A 20,985-nucleotide genomic window follows, 5' to 3' on the forward strand; every position below is an offset into this window, starting at 1 on the left:
GGCCCAAGGCATTTTATTCGTTCAATACATTAGGCTCCTCATAGTGCTGCATTTAACGTTGTGCCACAATTCTCCTATAAAATGCTTTTTGCTCAAATATAAGTTAGTACCTTATATTTTATTTCTCCATGCTGCTAGTTGCATTCTATAATCAAGATGCTGATAGTTTGTAAGATTTGATGCTATGAATGGACTGTTGTTAACCACAAGGTGTCTCATGTCTGAAGATGGCTTAAATAAACATTGTGTAGTTTCCAGATTTATGTTTCAATACTGCCACATTAGAGAAATCGGTGGATAATAAAATATTATTTGTATTTATATCTTCTTCCAGGAATTCGAAAAGATCGCAGAGGTGGCCGAATACTGAAGCACAAACGTCAAAGAGAAGAACATGATAGCAGAAACAACGTAGGCACAGTAGCAGAGGCAAGGAGCCCAAATCTTTGGCCAAGCCCACTAATGATCAAACATACTAAAAAAAACAGTCCAGCCCTCTCCCTCTCTGCAGATCAGATGGTATCTGCTTTGCTAGAGGCAGAACCTCCTATTGTCTATTCAGAATATGACCCCAACAGACCCTTCAACGAAGCTTCAATGATGACGTTGTTGACCAACCTTGCTGATCGAGAACTGGTTCATATGATCAACTGGGCCAAAAGAGTTCCAGGTAAGAATGCTAGCAAAATATATTTAAACAACTATTCGTATTGTTCCACATTTCTAAACATACTACCACATATAGACAAATGTTTAGTATATTGTTATATAAATGATAGCATTTCCATCATGATGTAAATTTCATAAATCATTGTAGATATCACAGCATTAATATGAAATTAATTCTAATTTAATGTCCACATCAAAATTCTTTTGGATGCAATTGACTTGTCCATCACTTCAAGGAGATACCTGGATCAATTTTTTTCTACTGAAAACCAAAATTTGGTAAGTGTGGAACTTGGTTTTACTGTGTTCTTTTTGCCTTTCCCCACAAGATGGTATATAGTAGCAGAGGATATTTGTTTCACATCTTTACATCAACAATAGTAATTAAAATGGATTATGGTCTATAAAGCCGAATCCATATTGCAAATCACATGGTATATTTGTTGTGCAATAATAATTAGAAAACTAAGGAAATGATGCCTTCATCAGGCCTCAAGTGTACTTGATAAGGTGATAGAGGAAGATTGTAGCTTCAGTTGTTTTTGTATAATACTGCTTTCAGCCATTAATAGCTAATAATAGCTATTAATAGCCTATCTACCTTGACCATACATATGGACTGTATATTTGGCATGGTTTCTTCTTGTTTTGAACCTGCTTTATTTCTTGGCATGTCTATAAACTCCCAACAGAACCAGCCAAAACCAATGAAATTCTTGGAAAATCGCCCTACAACTCCTTGGACTTAAAGCTTCAAAAATTAAAACAAGCCCTTTGAAGTTAGCCCAGTAACTAAATGGCAATAATTAAAGCTTCTAAAAGATCTATTGGAAGCAGAGAGAAGTTGGGCAGCCAAAGTTTAATGTAACTATACACTGTAGAGTGTATGTGTGTTGAATTGTGTCTCTGAAGGAGGAGGTGGCATGATGGACTACCATGAAGTGGCACTTTCCCAGGAAGGAAGGAGCATATTCCAAGGAGGGGGATGAGACAAGAGACAACACAACCCAGAGCTGGATTGAAGGAAAAGATTTAGCATTGCCATTTCCCAGAATTTCCCAGGGTACATCTGTTGGGATAGAATAGAATAGAATAGAATAGAATTCTTTATTGGCCAAGTGTGATTGGATACACAAGGAATTTGTCTTTGGTATATATGCTCTTAGTGTACATAAAAGAAAAAAAATACATTCATCAAGAAACATAAGATACAACACTTAGTGATAGTCCTAGGTTAAATAAGCAATCAAATCATACTAAGAAACAAATAAAACAATATAAATTGTAGAGATACAAACAACAAGGTTATAGTCATAGCAATAGCAATAGCACTTAGGCTTATACACAGCTTCACAGTGCTTTACAGCCCTCTCTAAGCAGTTTACAGAGTCAGCCTATTGCCCCCAACAATCTGGCTCCTCTTTTTACCCACTTTGGAAGGATGGAAGGCTCAGTCAATCTTGAGTCTGGTGAGTTTCGATCTGCCAAACTGCTGGCAGCTGATGATCAGCAAAAATAGCCTGCAGTTCTGCACTCTAACCACTCCGCTCATAAGTGGGAAGAGAAAGGTAATAGGAAATTCAGGGGGGGGGGTCATGCACAGGAATGCCCACACCCACAGTGGTATGTGTGCGACCCCATGCATGCACGACCCCCTCCCACGCGCATGCGTGCGCAACCCCCACCTCCCCCATTTTTGGTGTGATGGTTTTACACCCTCCCCTGATTCCAGAGGCTTTCTAGGAGCCCAGGGAGGGCAAAAAAAGCTCCCCCCAGTGCCCAAGAGGCTTCAGGAGGCTTCTCTGAAGCCTCCAGAGAGCAAAAAAAGGCCCTATGGGCAACCTTGAAGTTCAGGAAGGGACTTCTGGGTTGCCCATAGGGCTGTTTTTTGCTCTCTGGAGCCTTTGGGAGGCTTCCCTGCAGCCTCCTGAGCGTGAACAATGGCCCAATGCTCAAACCGGCAGTTCTGTTTCCGAACTTCCGGTTTGCGCCTTGGATTGTTTTTCGCCCTCCAGAGGCTTCAGGGAAGCCTCCGGAGGGTGAAAAATGGCCGAAAAAGAAGGTCAAAGTCAGCTGGCCAGTGCATGCATGCGCTCTGGAGCTAACAGGGTAACACCTCATGTGCCCTAACAAATGGCTCTGCATGCCATTTGTGTCATGCGTGCCATAGGTTCGCCATCATGGGTATAGGTTTAGTTTAGCAATAGTCTGTCTATAGGGTGAAAGCAAATAAAGAACTACATTTTGGCTGGATTGTTCTGTGTTGTTCTTAGGTTGGGCCTGACAAGAGGAAGAATGCATGGCAGCAGTTTAATATTGCTGCATATCCTAGGGACCATTTTTAGGATTTTTGCCATCTTTCCTCACTTTCAGCAATGTCAAATCCCTTTTCTTACAACCAGAAGCAGGGTTTTTTAAAAAGTCATTTTATGCAGATTCTTCCTGTTATTCTTTCCTTTGTTCCAAATGCCGCTCACTGCTATTATCTGGTTCTTCTTATTTTGGGATTTTGGACTATAACCTAAGAGCTTGACTTACTTACAGTATATCACAGAACTGAGTACACCCCTTCACATTTTGTAAATATTTAAGTATATCTTTTCATGTGACAACACTGTACAAATGATGCTTGGCTACAATGTAAAGTAGTGAGTATACAGCTTGTAAAACCGTGTAAATGTGCTGTCCCTTCAAAATAACGCAACGTACAGCGATTAATGTCTAAACTGCTGACAACCTCTGTGATATACTGTATATGTCATTGCATCACAACTAAATTATGTATTAAGAAAGCAACACTGAGCAAAGGTCTTGCTCTACGTGGCCTAAATTGTCTTTTGCAACTTTATACAGGGTCATATTTAATGGTTTACTTTCAGTTAGAAAAGGTTCTTGGTTCAACTGAGGTTTCCGTGGGTAGCAAGTGGGAAATGAATTTGTGTGGCAATCTATTGAGCTCAGAGGTAGGCAAACTAACCTTGTTAGATAATTTGGACTACAATTCCCACCAGCTCTGGCCGGTTAGATGCTTAGAAACATTTGCAGCAACTCAGGAGTTAGCGCAAGGATTATGGGAGAAAGAAAGATCCATTCAGTTCTGAAACTTTCTCTATGAGAAGGCAACATACTGGTGAATAGATTCGCTTCCTATAGTTTCTCTTTCTTGAATCCAATATAAACTATAACGTGTAAGCAAAATTTGTTGCTGAAGCATACAGAGAGCCCTATCATCCTCTTCTTTGGGAGACAGTAATGTTTAGTTGTAGCTCTGGGTACTAACAAATAGCTACTGAAGTTGAAAAAATGGATTCCGTTTGTGAGGAGGGGTTTGTTATTGTTAATCATAAGCAAAATGTTTGGCATTGGTCTTAAAGAGCTTGGGTAATTATTGACTTTCACTATAGTAGCTCTGTAGTTTAATCACCTTAAAACATTACATTGGACATGTAGGCTTTGAAGTTTCAAGATTATTCACAGTATTGTAGTTATTTTTTTTTTTTTTGGTTTTCTGAAGCGAAAAGATAAATACCTGGCTTTTTTTTTAAAAAAAGCTGCCAAAGCTGCTAGTTTTCTAAAGACATTGTTTCTTTTTAAATTTGTCTTAGTTCACCATCAGTTTTATTAAATTAGGAGCACTATGATGAACAAATAATAGATGTGTTTTTATCTGACACCCATGATCCTGATTTAAAAATTGCATAATTGAAAATTACCTCTTGCATTTAATATTAATAATAATAATTTAGAAACTATATATGCCATCCAACACCCAGAGACTCCTGGCTACACTAACCAGTTTTATCCTTCTGCATTTAAAAACGCCATAAATATTTGTTCTCAGGAGTCTGCAGTAGATACTATGATATTTACCATGAATTTGGTCATTTGAATAGTAGTGAGAGCTACTACCTTCTTTGGATGCATTTATAACAAGTTTTAAAAATTATTCAGTTGCAATTCCTAAAATGCAATGCTGTAATGTCATTATGAGAATCATTTTTAAAAAAATAAATCACACCATATTTAGATTAGAATCAATATTGTGTACTTCTTAATTAGTACCAGAGATATGTCTTGCCATAATTTAATTATCCTGGCAGAAAAGATCTAAAGCAGCACAAATATTTTTGTCTTGGATGCTGGATGGAATTCAGCTTGGATACTCAACATTGCTGTGAATATTGTGAACTTTTAGGATTGAACAGACAAGGCGCGGTGCACAGCAGGTCAATTTGTTCTTTATTTGTAGTATTTCATGAGTACAAAATATTAGTTTCTCTGACTGATTTTTTAAAAAGTTAATTAACTAGATAAGACTTATACCACCAGAAAGTTAGCTCCCCTCCCCTTTCTGGCTTCTGCTTTTAAAGAAATGTGGCAAATTGCTTTGTGACATAATTGTATTGTCCATGCAATGTTCTGTTCCAAGATTTGGTTTATTGCCTTGCCTAACCAAATTGCTTCTGCTAAGGTGACAGCATCCTATCCTAAAAGCAGTGGTGGGTTCAGTGATTGTGCGCACGTACACCTAACGCGCTTGTGTGCAGCATTCAAAATACAGCAATTTGAAGCTCAACTGCTTACCTTCTAAGGCATCCCCGGTAGGTAGAACAGTGGACACACGGAAATCAGTTGTGCTGAGCAAATCAGCTGAGCCAGAAAGAAAGAAAGAAAGAATATATATGTATGTATGTATGTATGTATGTATGTATGTATGTATGTATGTATGTATGTATTTATTTGTGTTACAACCCCTAGTATGCCCAACCTGGTATATACAACACACACTCACATACACATATATGTATGTATGTATGTATGTATGTATGTATGTATGTATGTATGTGTATGTGTGTGTGTGTGTTGTATTTGTGCTGATAAATAAATAAAGGGAGACTAGTATAGATCTATTTCAAGCTATTTAGCTCTCATCAGCTAGCCATACCCTTACTGGGAATCGAACCAGGGCTGTATTGCATATTAGGCCAATGTAATTGCCACTAAGCCACAGGCTCTCTTCCTTATCAGCTAGGCCAGGGAAATAGGTATGTATTTGTGTTACTACCCCTGGTATGCCCAAATATGGGAGGGAGCTCACTACTCCCCCTTTCTGTCCTTTGGCTCATTACAGAGGACCATCCAGGGTTAGGGTTAGAGTTAGGGTTATTATCAGCACAAATACAACACAAATATAAAAAGGCAACATTAAAAATAAAAATATGGTTTTCTGCCTGGATGGTCCTCTGTAATGAGCCGAAGGACAGAAAGGGGGAGTAGTGAGCTCCCTCCCATATTTGGGCATACCAGGGGTTGCAACACAAAGATACACACACACACACAGAGACACACACACATACATATATGTATATACACGTACACATACATACATACATACATACATACATACATACATACATACATACATATGGGATAGGATAGAGTGGGGATGAATGGGCTGAGCCAGCTGATTGTTGGAACTACCAGTTCACCCAAACTGGTCCGAACTGGCAGTAGCCCACTATTTCCCCCAGTTCTCCTGAAGAGTTAAGTTATCAAATAAGTAGTGCAGTTTATATAAAAGCCAGTTTTATGTAATAGTTAAAGCACCAGGCTAGAAACCAGATGACTCAGTTCTAGTCTCACCTTAGGCACAAAACCAGCAGGATGACTTTGGGCCAATCATTCTCTCTCAACTCTAGGAAGGACACAATAGCAAGCTACTTCCAAAATCTTACCAAAGAGTGTAGGAATTTGTCTAGGCAGTTGTTAGAATCAAGAATGTTTTGAAGGCATGTGCACAAATGGTGTGTGTGTGTGTGAGAGAGAGAGAGAGAGAGGGAGGGAGGGAGGGAGGGAGGGAGGGTGAGAGAGAGAGAGAGAGAGAGAGAGAGAGAGAGAGAGAGAGAGAGAGAGGGAGAGAGAGAATATCATGTAACAGGATGGTAGACAGTATTTTCTTCCTCCTTTCTGTCATAGTGAGATTTCCCAGGTTTTTAAATGATTACTAACTTATCTGTCCAACCCCTATGTATCACAAGCTATTTTCTTCCACAAGTAAATATTTGGTGATATATTTGTGCATATGTACACATGCACACAGTTTGACGTGAATCTGGTGATTTAGAAATATCCCCAATATTTGAGGAGAACAACTGATCTTTGAACTTTAGCACTGCTTAGATTTGCTAAAAAAAAAACCTAAGAATAAAAATGTATTTTTTCTTTCTATACCATGCCCAGAAGATGATGATAGTTCTGGATACATGTTATTAGTGTAACTAATTCATCTCTTGCTTAGTTGGGTGGAAACTCTCTCTGAAATTTTGCATCTCTTCACCAATTGCCCCCTTATGTCCTCAGGGAGCTGTGCTTACAGTTAGATAATGGCAATAGAACGGTTTACAGCAAATTTGATCATAAACTTCCTAAAGGATGTTAAAGTAAATTTAAAAAAAGAAGAAGTATGCATGGTTTGAAAATATTTTTAATTGCTATAATCCTTGTGCATTGCATTGCACATCTTTGTTATTTCTAGAAAAATGTTACTTTTTTCAGCGTTCTACATAACTGTTGTAAGAATCTCATTATTATTTAATGAATTGGTTTGTTAAAACAGCCACACCTTTATTCTCGAAGTCTGAAAGAAGTTGGAATGCTTTAATAAGTAGCAGTGAGGTGCTGTGGGCCAAATTACTTCTGAATTTATTTATTTTTGTTAAAGAGTGCACAACTCTAATAAAGAACACTGTGTACAACTATAGCTCAAAGCTCTAATTTCAGTCTGGGTGATGTATTGATTGCCTTTCAGGCTGGAAGATACCAGAACCTGTACCTCCCTAATTAATTCAGGATCTTTAAAGAGATTAATACAGAATGGAAATAGAAAGAAGTCTCTTTCACCAACCATTGGTGGGGTGGTCAAAGGTCAAGGATGACAAAATGATGAATACGGCATCACTATGCAGTCCAATTCCTTTTGTTCATGTGTTCTTGCATGCATGAATAAAAGGAACAGAGTCTCAATCACAAAGGTGTGATGCTGCTCTTGTCATTTTCACGAAAAACTCTAATCCTGTAGCTGCTTCTGTTTGCTAAGAGGATTTTATTCTCATTTAGTAGGAAATAAAGTAATGTACTGAACTCACATCTTTTCAGTATAAGTATATCCTTTATTTTTTTTCCCTATATTCTTTTTCTTCTGCTTTTCTCCATGGTTTTGCTTTCTCTCTGTAGTCAACGTTTCCTTATCTCTTGCTTTCCTTCACTGCTCTGAAATGAATGTATTAACATACATAACTCAGTAGTATAAACTGTTTCAGTAAAGTAATCATTTCCAAAGCATTTCTAATTAGGACTGTGCCAAAAAGTTCTGCATTTCTTTCGATAACTGTTATTTAGCTTTATAGAAAATTCATTAATTCTGACTGTTTTTTTAAAAAAAGAAAAAAAATCTGATTCCCTTCGGCAGTATATAAAATTCTCTATTTGTTCGAGTCTGAGAAATTTGTGCTAGTTAAGTGCCATCAAGTCATATTTGATTCTTAGCGACCACATTGATATAGGAGTGGGATTCAGCCAATATGGACCGGTTCGGGCAAACCAGTAGTTCCAGCGATCCATTAGCCCCGCCTACCCACACCTGGCCTAGTTTGTCCTATATTTCCTTTGTTTGAAGCCCAGCTGATAGGCGTGGCAGAGCGGATTGCCAAGTGTCAGCTGTTTTACTCACCGGGGCTGCGACAGAATGTAAGTTTTAGAGCTGTTTTCAAATACACTGTGTGCGCGAACGTGCGTGCATGCACGAAGCGCATACTCAGTGAATCGGTTGCTACACCAGTTGAATCCAACCATGGCATAGATAGGTCTTCTCCACTCATCACCATTGTAAACTTGTTCTTCTCTTTCCTTCCACTTTTCCCTGCGTTAAGGACTCTTCCCAAGAGCTGAATCTATCCATAATGTGTCCACAGTAGAATAAAATAAGTTGAGTCTGGTCATTTGTGCCTTGAGTGAAAACTCTGGGTTGATTTGTTCAATGATCCATCGGTTTCTTTGTTTGACTGTCCATAGTATTTTCAGGAGTCTTCTACAACATCAAAGTTCAAAGGTCAATACTCTTCCTATCCTGATTCTTTAAAGTCCAACTTCCATTTCCATAGTGTGTCACTTGTATAATTGTATTGCATACTTGTATGATTCAGATCTTTGTAGATGTAAATCATGACATTTGATCGTCTTTTCCAAAACCTTCATGACTGCTTTTCTGGGTACTAAAATGCAATGTATTTTTTGATTGCTTGTTTCTTTACTGTTGATGGTTCATCCTAAAAAGCAGAGCCTGTCTACAAGTTCTATATCTTCATTGTCAGTTCTTAAGATTGGTTGTTCTACCTATTGTCATTAGTTTGGTCTTCTTTATATTTAATTTTAGTCCCCCCCCCCCAATGTTCTTTGTTTAGCACTTGCAAATCCTTTGCATATTCAGCTATCAGGGTAGTACACGTTATTGATTTTTCTTTTTAAAATTTTAAAACTGTACTCATTTTCTTCCAATTCAGTTTACCTAATACATATTCCACATATAGGTTGAATAAATAGCTGATGAATATTAAGCCATGTCACATTTCTTTACCATCTGGAGTCATTCTGTTTCACCAAATTCTGTCCAGACTGTGACTTCCTTACCTGTACATAAGTTTCTCATGAGGACTATGAGATATTCTAAAATTTCCATTTTTCTGAGCACTTTCCACAGAATCAGAGGCTTTTCTATAGCCAATGAAGCAAATGTTGACTTCTTTTTGGTATTCTTTGGCTTTCTCAATTATCCATTTTGCATTAGCAATAACATCTCTTGCTCCTTTCCTAAAACCAGCCTAAACATCTGGGATCTCTTTTTCCATGTAAGGCTCCCATCTGCATTGGATGATCCTAAACATTATTTTACTAGCATGTGGAATTAAGCATATTGTACACCTGTTTGCACACTCTCTTAAACCTTCTTTTTTTGGTATTGGATTGCACATCTTCTAATCAGTTGGCCATTGTATCCTCCGTATTTGCTGGCATAGTATTGTTATAAACTTGACTGATACTTCTGTTGCTTGCAGTGGGCATTCTATCAGTTCGTCTAGTCTTCCAACTTAATACTGATGATAGTTCTGTTCTAATTTCATTTTTCAATACTAAAGGTAAAGTTTCCCGTCGTACATATGTGCTAGTCATTCCCGACTCTAGGGGGTGGTGCTCATCTCCGTTTCAAACCCAAAGAGACAGCGCTGTCCGAAGAAGTCTCCATGGTCATGTGGCCGGCATGACTAAACACTAAAGGTGCACAGAAAGCTGTTACCTTCCCACCAAAGGTGGTCCCTAGTTTTCTACTTGCATTTTTTATGTGCTTTTGAACTGCTAGTTTGGCAGAAGTAACAGGAGCTCATTCTGTTACATGGTTTAGGTTTAGTTTTATTAAATTTATAGACCGCCCCTTCTCCCCGTAGGGACTCGGGGCGGTGTACAGACCGTTCGTGTATAAAACAACAAGACATAACATAAAACACCAGACAGTAAACATACCGTCTGTATATACAACCCAAACTAATTAAATAATTAAAAACAATTCTAAAACCAATTTAAAACCCCAAGGTCCAAGGTGGTTCTAATATCGGGGGGGAGGTCGTTCCAGAGGGTTGGGCCCATCACAGAGAAGGCCCTATTCCTAGGCACCGCCCGCCTGCACTGCTTAGCAGAAAGTACCCGGAGGAGTCCCTCTCTGTGAGAGCGGATTGGTCGCAGGGATGTGTGGGGTAGAATGCGATCCCGCAGGTAACTAGGTCCCGAGCCATGGAGCGCTTTAAAGATGACAATCAGCACCTTGAAACGCACCCGAAAAGCCACAGGCAGCCAGTGCAGCTCACGCAGGAAAGGTGTCACATGGGAGTACCTAGTACTCCCCATAATAACCCGCGCGGCTGCGTTCTGAACCAGCTGGAGCCTTCGGGTGCATCTCAAGGGGAGCCCCATGTAGAGAGCATTGCAGTAATCAAGACGGGAAGTCACCAGGGCCTGAGTGACTCTGCGAAGGGCGTCCCGCTCTAGTAGGGGGCGCAATTGGCGCACCAGGCGAACCTGGTGGAACGCCCCCCTAGCCACGGCTGTCACATGATCATCTAGTGACAGCCGGGAATCTAGGAGGATGCCCAAATTGCGTGCCCTATCCACCGGGGGCAGTTGTTCCCCTCCGATGGCCAGAGATGGAACACACTGGCTAAAGCGGGGCGCCGGAAGCCACAGCCACTCCGTCTTGGAAGGGTTGAGCTTGAGTCTGTTGTCACCCATCCAGACCCGCACGGCTTCCAGACACCGGGACATCACCTCGACGGCTTCGTTGGGGTGGTTCGGGGTAGAGATATATAGCTGAGTGTCATCTGCATACAGATGGCACTCAACCCCGAATCCTCGAATGATCTCGCCCAGCGGTTTCATGTATGTGTTGAACAGGAGAAGTGAGAGGACCGACCCCTGTGGCACCCCGCAAGTGAACGGCCTCAGGGTCGACCTCTGCTCCCCCGCCAACACACATTGCGTCCGACCGGAGAGGAAGGAGGAGAACCACCGCAAAACGGTGCCCCTCACCCCCATCCCCTCCAGCCGACACATGGCGCTAGGGATTCGAACCACCAAACTGCTGACCTTTCGATTGACAAGCTCAGCATCTTAGCCACTGAGCCACCACAACCTCCTTCCAATACTGAAGACTCTTAAAAGTAGGCATTGACATCTCTACTGTATAGTGTGTCAGTATATTCTTTCCACCTTCCCTTCATTTCTTTTCAACGTCCATTGGCATCATTTAGCATACCAATTAGAGATTGGAACAACCTTCTTGATTTTTTCAAAGATTTTGCTTGTTTTTACATGTCTGTTTCCATCTTTAGTGTCTTTACAGGTATTGTAATATGCTGTCTTGTTTCTCCTCTCTCTGAAGTTCTTTTGTTAAATTCCATTCTGAGATTTTTGTCTTCCTTGGCTTTCATTCTCTTCTTTCCTTGGCAATTTTCATTGTTCTGACATCCAGTTTACTTTCTTCTCTTTCTTAATTTTTGACAGTCTCTTTTCATATCCATCCTTAATGGCTATTTTAAGTTCATTCCATAATTCCTCAAGTTAAGGACTTCAAAGCAATTCCTTGCAAATGGTGATTCAAGATCATATTATGAAAGTTGATTGGCTTTCTTCTTCTTTTTAGTTTCACTTGTAATCCACACATGATAAATTCATGACCTGTTCCACAGATAGCATTTGGCCAAGTCTTTGATGCTATAATTGACATCCTCCACCTCCAGCAGTAATGGAGTCAATTTTATTTCTATATACTTCATCTGATGATGTCTATGTATTCAAGATTCATTTTGCTTGTTTAAAGATAGGGTTAGCTATGAATCATTGGAGTGGCAGAAATTGATAAATCAGCATCTTGCTTCATTTCAGTTTTCTAAGTCATACAATCCAATTACATTTTCCTGTTTCTTGTATCCAACTTTGGTATTCCAGTCTCCAATCAGAAGCAGCACATGTTCTGTAGATTTCAAATTGAACTTGGTCATAGAGGAGAATACTTTTCATCCTTGCTTCAGTGGTTGGAGTATAAACTTGAATGATCATCATATAAAAGGATTGTCCATAAAGTATACTAAATATTATTTGGTCATTGAATGCATGTAACAAGTACTATTCTTGCTATAGTTTTGGTAAGTATACAATTACTTCTTCTTTATTTTTCATGTCTTGGGTAATAACTCATGTGTTATTCTGACTAAAGATGTCCCATCCCATCTCAAGTTGCTGATGCCAAAGAGGTCAATTCATAATCATTTCATTTGATCTTTCACGGTTAAAGCTTTTGTCTGTTCATACTTCTTATGTTCTATGCTTCTACTGTCATTGTATCTTAATTTGAATAATCCTAATCCAGTTGTTGAATGTAGAGTTTGTTATTGACTTTCAAACCCAGCTGCTATTAACTTTACAGTCTTATGCAGATTATTACAGTTCAAAGGCTGTTGCTGAGCACTGATAAACCTCAAAAAAAGCTTTAATTACGTTTGGCTCCCAAGATGAGAGTGGTAAGATTTGCAATTGTTCAAAGTGTGTTAGGAAGGGAGGTGGGGAGAGGTGAGCCAGAAAAAAAAAAGTGCTTTTGGGAGCAAAGTCCATTTATAATGAATTGTAAGTGAAAGCCAAATTGCTGACGTTTTAACAAGATCATAGTGAAAGGAACATTTAGGCACAGTCAGAGCCTAGGTAGCTGAGAAATGTTTACATTTGTAGAAATACGGGAAATTTATTTCTGCCTGAAATAAAGGTTGAAAATGTAAGCAATGTCATTGTCAACGTCCTTCAGTGGCATTGTGAAAAATGAATTAACAATTTGCTGCTGAAAAGTAAATTTTATAAATTGCCTTGCAAACTCGGTAAATGTATTTGGTTTAGTTCTCCCATTGTCTAGAATATGGGTGGGAAACTTTGCTTGAGTGAGAACTCTGTTTTCATGGGAGTCTTGTGTGAAGGATTTGACTACATACCAGCATTGGGCAGGACTGAAACAAGTGGCAGGAAGAACCAGAGCCATAAAGATGGGAGCGCCCATTCTTTTACTTTTTTCCTATTTCTGAGAACTTTTTTAACAGCTTGTTTTCCTTTGTCTCAGTACATCAGACTCTGGAGACCACACAGATTACTCCAGAGACTGGAGTTAATCTCACCTTTGGTGTAATTTTTGAAATTAGGCTAATGCTCCATATCTACAATCTACACTTAGGAATGTAAATCTCCTTTCCTCCCCTGTTCTTTCTCCTCTCTCCCCTCCCCTCTCCCCTTCCTTTTCTTTCCCTCTCCTCCCCTCCTCTCTTCTCATCATGTTTTTAATGAAAATACTGAACTTCCATAATAATAATAATAATAATAATAATAATAATAATAATAATAATAATAATAAGATACAGATAATTTCATAATTGGATTCTAATAAGATCTAAATAACTACACTAATGCTTTTCTTTTCTTAAATAGCAGCTTGATGTTCTCCTCTCCTCACAATGTTAGAATTTGAGGTCATACATTGAAACTAAACATACAGCGTTCCAGGCTAGACAAAATGCAGTAAAACCTAAATTTAATAGACTGTTCTGAGGGCAGAGAGTGTCTGTTACACTTGAATATGTATTATGTGTATCAATTGACATCATTTATGTAATTACCTAATTGACATAAATAGTGCCAATTTCATTTAACCTTGATTTAACAGATATCAGTCCATCAAATGAGGGTGAAGTCCAGGTGAAAAATGTCTCTGAGCTATCTAGAGTCCATTAGACTGAAGTCTGTAAAATTAAGGTTTAATGCACTTTGTCACAGAAGGTATTATTATGAAATTGTCTGTCAGCAACTGTGGGAACAGCAATCACTTTGCGTAATTTTAAAAAGGCCTAGCAGATTTATTTACAGCCAGGCTGTCAGTGGCTGCTAAAATACTACTGGCTGTTTACCCCTTCTTCACTATCGACTACAACTTTATACAGCAATAGCAGTTAGACTTATATACCGCTTCACAGTGCTTTACAGACCTCTCTAAGCTGTTTACAGAGTTGGCATATTGCCCCCAACAATCTGGGTCCTCATTTTACCCACCTCGGAAGGTTGGAAGGCTGAGTCAACCTTGAGCCTCTCAGGATTGATGGAATCGAACTCCTGGCAATGTGAGCTGATTGTTAGAAAGCCATAAAGGGTTTATTTTGATACAGTCCAGTCTTGTGAGCATCCCAAATACATCTTGTTGGCCACTGTGAGATCCAGTATAACAGATGAAATGGGACTAGTTAATCCTGGGTGTAATTTGCTCTTGGAACAGACTTTTGAAACCCTATGCTGCTTCCTTCTGCGTTATATTTCAGAGATGCTTATGAGTTTCCCTTAGTAATAACCTGAGGTTCTACTGTTCACATTAGTCTTTTCTGGTTTATTTTCTCCCACTGGTAGGACATTCTTTTCTTTGCTCACTATTTCTTTGCATGACAGAGCATGATCATATTTCTATCTGCTATGCTAAAAAAGATATTCCAGAGCTGTAATGCAAATTTGGCCCCTGAATTGATTTAACAACTAAAATCTTAACTTTTTTTGTAATATAGTTAGCTTTGGACTTGATTTAAGTCTGCATGTTAAAAAAAATACACACCCTGTATAAAATCTGTGAGAACATCTCCATACATTAATCTTTGTATGCTCCTGTAGGATGATCTTCTATCTCCATCTTATTTAGCTGTTACATTATCTAAAATGAAGGCCATCCTTTACTTATCATTATTTTTTATCCAGTGACATCTGTCATGCTCTTTGACAGAACATTCTATTATACTGTTTCTCAGAAATCATCTTTATGTCCCCACATTCAAGCAATAGATTAAGCCAGTTGTTGTTTTGCTCTTTTCTAGATTTGGCCATGAATGAACCTAAAAACATCATGTTGTTTTCCAAAGTTGCCTTTAGTTAAAATCTGTATTCCTACATGAAGCTGATCCCTGAATGAATGAAAGCCTATCACAGAAATTAGGAGAGAAACAGATTTGCTTCCCCAGTTTCTCTTTGAAATCTTTCAAACAAGATTCTTTCAAAAGATCCAATGCTTAGAATAATGTAGAGACATGATAACATATTCATGTGGGATTAAATTTACATATTTTTATTTGTTTTTAAATTATGCTACATGGAGAGTCTTCTGATTTGAATCCAAATCAGAAGATGAATTCATCCTTGTTTCCTTACAGATTCCCAATGAAATAAATCTCAAGAGGAAACTGCATGATGAAACATCATCTCACAGCTCTTGTACTGCCTAGAAATTATTATTATTTTATTATTAAAATTGTTAAATCTCTATGCTGCCAGCTCACCGAGCTGAGTCTAGGTGGTTACAGTCCTACAATTAAACTACAATATAAAACATTAAAACAATAAATAAAAATCATACTTTTAAAATTCAGTTAAAATTCAATTAACCAAATGGAGAGGAAGGGAGCAAAGTATGGTTGGGCAGGAGGTGGGATATGTCTAATCCATTAACCACCTCCCAGATGCCACACCTCCACTGGGGCTTTTACTCCTCAGAACTTCTGTATCGTTGGCGGTATGGGACTTTGCTCATTTTGAATTGGAATATTTTGAATATTTTTGCAATCCCAATGAGATTGCAGCCTGTAACAAATCTCTTTTCCAAATACTGAAAGAGCATAGAGAGAACAAAGTTGTAGACTCACTTGAATTATTATCTTTATTTGATTGTTACAAGTCTTGCTGTCATATTTGGGAAATAGAAGATTGCCATCATCCTGGGGCCATTTGCCAGATCATGTAGTCAGAAGGGATTTGCTAAAGCAGGGGTCCCCAACCCTGGGCTGCAGCCCAGTACTGGGCCTTAAGCTGTTCACAACCGGGCCACAGAATTAGTGGGCATGCGCATGCACGCACCTGCCTACCGCTTGTGCAGAACTATCCCCTCTCCCCTCCCCGCCACTCCACAAAGATGGAAAGGTTGGGGAACTCTGTGCTAAGGTACCATCTGAATACCACTGTATAACAATGAACCCAAGTGGCCAACATTCAAATCATGAAATTGGCACTAAGATTATCATTTGTTCATCATGGAGTTAAAGGAACAATAACTATGTCGATAAGCCATTCTCTCTCAATACAGCCTATGTCTGAGGATTCTTGTTTGAGGAATGGGAGTAGGAGGGAACCCTGCATAAGATAAGCATCTAAATAAATGGATGATGATGCTGGTAATAATTCTTGAAGCTGGGCAATGGTGTAGAGTTAAAGGGTTCATTAGTTGAAGCACACATGACAGAGGAGACGGGAGGTATCTGCAGCTCCTTAAACCAACTACATTTTCTGTGGACCCTAAGCTACTTTTCTGCCTTCAAAACTGAAACCCTGCAAAACTGTACATTCAGGTTTATATCCTTTGCCCAAAGTTTCTTGAAAAAGTTGGACATCTGAAATTCAACAGTTACATTGACCTTGCCTGTTACATGTGGCTAAGAAACAGAACTCAGAGACGTTGTTAAAGAGCAATGTTAAGTCTTTCTGATTTTTTTTTTGTTACTGTCTATCTCATACATGACATCCAAGTTTGTTATAGCCAACTGATTTTTAGGAACTGCTGTTTATTACCTGGTTCCGATTCTTAAGAAAGAAATAAAGTCCAAATTAGATACCCTCACTTCAACTTCAAGAGTTAATAATAATATAATCCTAACACAAATCATCCATTTGTGAAATTCCCATAGAGCATTGGAAGCATTTTCTTCCAGCAATTGCATTTGTTAAATTCCTAAAATTTATTTTGCCTTTTCCTTTCTCTAATTTTTGATCGTGAAAGATGAGGAAAAAAGATCTATGCAATTCTTTGTATCTTCTCTTATACAAAAAAGATGATTTTTGTTAAAATATTTTTTTTAAGAATAAGTTGAGATTATTTTCCCATAAATATTTGATTGGTCCAATTCACTGAAATTATCAGTGTTCTGTACAGATAAAAATAAGTTAATTAATAAGGTAGGAATGATAGAAGTACAGGTACATCTGTATTTATATCTGTAAATCCACAAATTGATAGGTTTCTTTTAAATGCGTAAGCTATATGGTTTACTTTTTTTTTGCTTTATTAATTATGTCAACAGAATGGTTCCATTGCACCAATTAAAATACAAATGGCAAATGTATATTTAGTTATTACAGATACTAACAATGAATATTATCTGAATTTTAAAGATAGTGCAAACTCAGTATATGATAAAAAAAACTTTAAAAAAAAATAGAAAAGAGAGAAAGAAGCCTGAAATTTTATCATATACCAAACAACTCAACAAAATTTGACCAGCTTTCTCAAAATTTCACTTTCTTGCTTTTCCAGTAGAAAAGAATCAGTTCAAATATTGATGAATATTACATGTCAACTATCTGCTGTTGCAAATCAGTTGTAGATGTATCTTTTCAGTATCCTCTCTATCTGCCAGACATCCTGATATATTCCAAATAATAAGGATATAGATAAGAAGTATAATTAATAATCCTAGGAATTTCTAATAAAAGTATGACAATAGCAGCATAATGCTCCAATTCATGTAGTATATCTCCAACAGCAAGGCAATAATAGACATTTTTTATGCAATCATTGTTGCATTTTAAGAAAAAGAAAGGATAATTATAGTTTTAAAATTGCCCGTTCCTGGTTTGCAAAAAAAACAGCTCATTGTTTTCTTTGACTGCTGATAAACATAAAACTTTAAAATCTCAGTTAATTCTTTTAAGAATGTCCACAAATATAGAGCTAGCTGTGGCATAGACCCAAAAAAAGCCAACTGTTGAATCAGACAGGAATCTGTGTTACATCAGATTCAGTTGTTCATTCTTCATGTTTTAAAAACTGTTTCAATAGACACCTAATTTACTAGAGGCTTTTCTGCTCAAAGGATTTATTAGCCATTCTGAAACCAGGGTTAAGTTTAATTTGTAAGGAGATATCAAAGTGCTGCAGATTCCTCTGCCTTTACAAGTTAAACTTCCTCTGCAAGTTTAACTTGTAAGGAGATATCAAAGCGCTGCAGATTCCTCTTAGTCTAGTTTTCAATGACTTAAACAAATAACCAGGCCATGAACTCTTAAGATACCCTTCATTTCTTTGATACAGCACAGTATGTTCAGTTTCTAAATTAAGCTCTGCTGCATTCCAGTATATGATAGACTTGCATTTTTTAAAACTGAAGGATCACATAATTGCATCTATGTAATGTGCTGCCACTGATCACTGATTGTTACAGAAACACATTAATTACTTTTTTAAAAATCCACTAAAACTGGGGTGTCAAACTCACGTTATCACGATGGTGTCATGTGACATATCGGGACTTTCCCTCCATTCGCTAAAGCGAATGTGGGCATGGCCAGCCTGTGGGCCAGGAGTTTGACAGCCCTGTTCTAACATGTTATTTTCATTTCACTATATTTATTTTTGAAATGAATGCTTCTTGCTGAAATTAGGAACTAAAATTTCAATTTCCCAAGATAGTAACACTTTTATTTTATTTTATTGACATGCAGAGTATTTTAAAAGATAAGAAGGAGGAGATCTCTCAGATACTTTCTAGAATGAAAATATAAGTGCAATCTATTACTTTATGCTGATATTTTTTTCTCCTTGAGAAAGCTAGTGTTTGGCCATGAATTTAATTTAAACGGAACCCTCAAGGTTTTCCCACTATGAATTCGGTGACAAAATTCTGGTATATATCTAGCTGCTTCCCTTCCAGTTGTTGTAAACTTCTAAGGTTTCATTTCTTCCATTATAGTTGTAATTACAACTCTTTCAGATGATAATTGTTCCTGCTGGTCACGGCTACTGGCAAAGCAACAGCTGTCTACCAAGGATGTGCTTACTTTCTGGGGACATTACTTGCCAGGTCACAATACTGTCCTTCGATATTGTTTAGCATTTCATCAAGTCAGTCTATGTCATAATGCCATATTCTTTGGTGCATTCAGTTTACTACTTCATTTGTTTTATGTGATTTGTTTTAGGCTTTCCCTTCAGCATCATTTCCTGGAATGTCAGTGTGACAATCACCCAACCTAGTGAAAGAGACATTCCAGGAATTATGGGTGAAGGAAAAGCTTCTTTGTGGAAGAGTTTGCTATTGCTGGAGCATGCAAGGTGGTTTTGGAAGTTAAGTTTCTCACAGAGAATCACAGTTTTAAAGAAATTATGATTTAAAAAAAAACCTTTATGTCTACAAGATAAATGTGATCTAACACATATAGTTAAGGGAGCACAGTTTTTCAGCCTTGGAAGAAACTTGAAGCGAGTTTAGGTATTGCTATAGAAATCGATGTTAGTATCCTGCACATGTTATTTAGAAATCTTAGGAGGTCAACATAGCTTTTTCATAGTTAATAAGGTTGAAGCCCTAATCATCTTTATGGAAGGATAGGAAGGAGAACCTTTTGCTGCCTCCACAGTGTATTTGCAATGAAACTCAGCAAAATAAACCTGCGAGTTATCTCTTTATTGCAAAATAGGGTAATGTGTGAATGGTTGAAACAAGTATTACAATATGTGCTGGTGAAAAGAAATTGCTTGAAAGTAGTGAAACTGGTCAGTCAAGTTTAATTTGACTACTTCTCAATCTGTGAAAAGATAATTCTCCCCCACCTTAAGGAATGTGCTAACTGAATCTGTGTTAAGATCAAAGCAAGGAATTCTGATGAGTTACCTGAACGAGAGGTGTCCCATCAGTCACAGAGAGGTGACTACTATCCTGGCTTGACACTGAACCAGAGGTGGGTTGCCTCCCATTTGGCCGAACTGGTAGTGGCAGTGGCGGGAGGCTCCGCTCACCCACTCAGACGCTTCTGCGCATGCGCAGTAACATTGCACATGCAGGAGCAAACCGGTAGTAAATCAGTTAACAACCCACCACTGCACTGAACAGTCACTGCTAAGGAAGCCAGGAAAGATGGAGAAAATGTCGTTGTTCTCCCTAAAACCCTCTAAAAGTCCAAGTCCTTCAAGAAGTCAGATGGGGGAAAAGATTTATTTCTGCAATAAAAATGTTTGCTGAATTATTTTCATTCAGGTTGATGGAAAAGAAATAATGTATAGGGAATTCTTTAAAAAAAATTCCATGCTATTTTCATGGTTGAAATATATAGATAGGTGGATTGTAATTTGGTGTAGTGTACAGTAGAGTAGAATAGAATAGGATAACAGAACAGAACAGAACAAAGAATAATCTTAAGCAACTTGTAACATACCCTGGAAAGGAGGTGATGAGATCAACAAACAAACAAACCCCCGAACACTCTTTATGAGGTAAAGAAAACTTTTGGATGCATCTTTTGAGTGTGTATCATATATTACACTTAGCCTGTATTTATGGGTAAATAAACCTTACAGCCCAAGAACATGCATCAGTCTCTGGTGATTTCCTTCTAAGGAAGCTGAAACCTGACTCAGGTGCTGGCATCCTCTCCCACGAGGTCTGACCCATCAAAAGTGGGTCAGACCCATCAAAAGTGGGATTCCACGAGGTCTGACCCATCAAAAGTGTATATCACAATAACCACTGTATTCCTCTACGTTGATCTGTATATAGGGCTTGAAATTTCTGCTATAGAATTTATTACAAATGTACCGATTCTTAATAGGACCTGCGGATATTGAATAAATGCATTTTTTTTTTTGCTGTGGGTCCAGTTTGA

The 20,985-nt window shown here is 38.2% G+C and overlaps 1 protein-coding gene across 5 annotated transcripts in view; it reads left to right on the forward strand.

Moving 5' to 3' along the window:
- The window catches only part of ESR1 (estrogen receptor 1), a 271,225-nt gene that overhangs the window by 217,439 nt on the left and 32,801 nt on the right, over positions 1-20,985 (forward strand). For all 5 annotated transcript variants that reach the window (XM_081945653.1, XM_081945655.1, XM_081945652.1 and 2 more), the window contains one exon: positions 335-670. In XM_081945653.1, the coding sequence (XP_081801779.1) occupies positions 335-670 (336 nt within the window). The remainder of the gene's footprint in view (positions 1-334; positions 671-20,985) is intronic.

Source organism: Natrix helvetica, assembly GCF_964273705.1.
Source record: "Natrix helvetica genome assembly, chromosome: 2".
Classification (NCBI taxonomy): Eukaryota; Metazoa; Chordata; class Lepidosauria; order Squamata; family Natricidae; genus Natrix; species Natrix helvetica.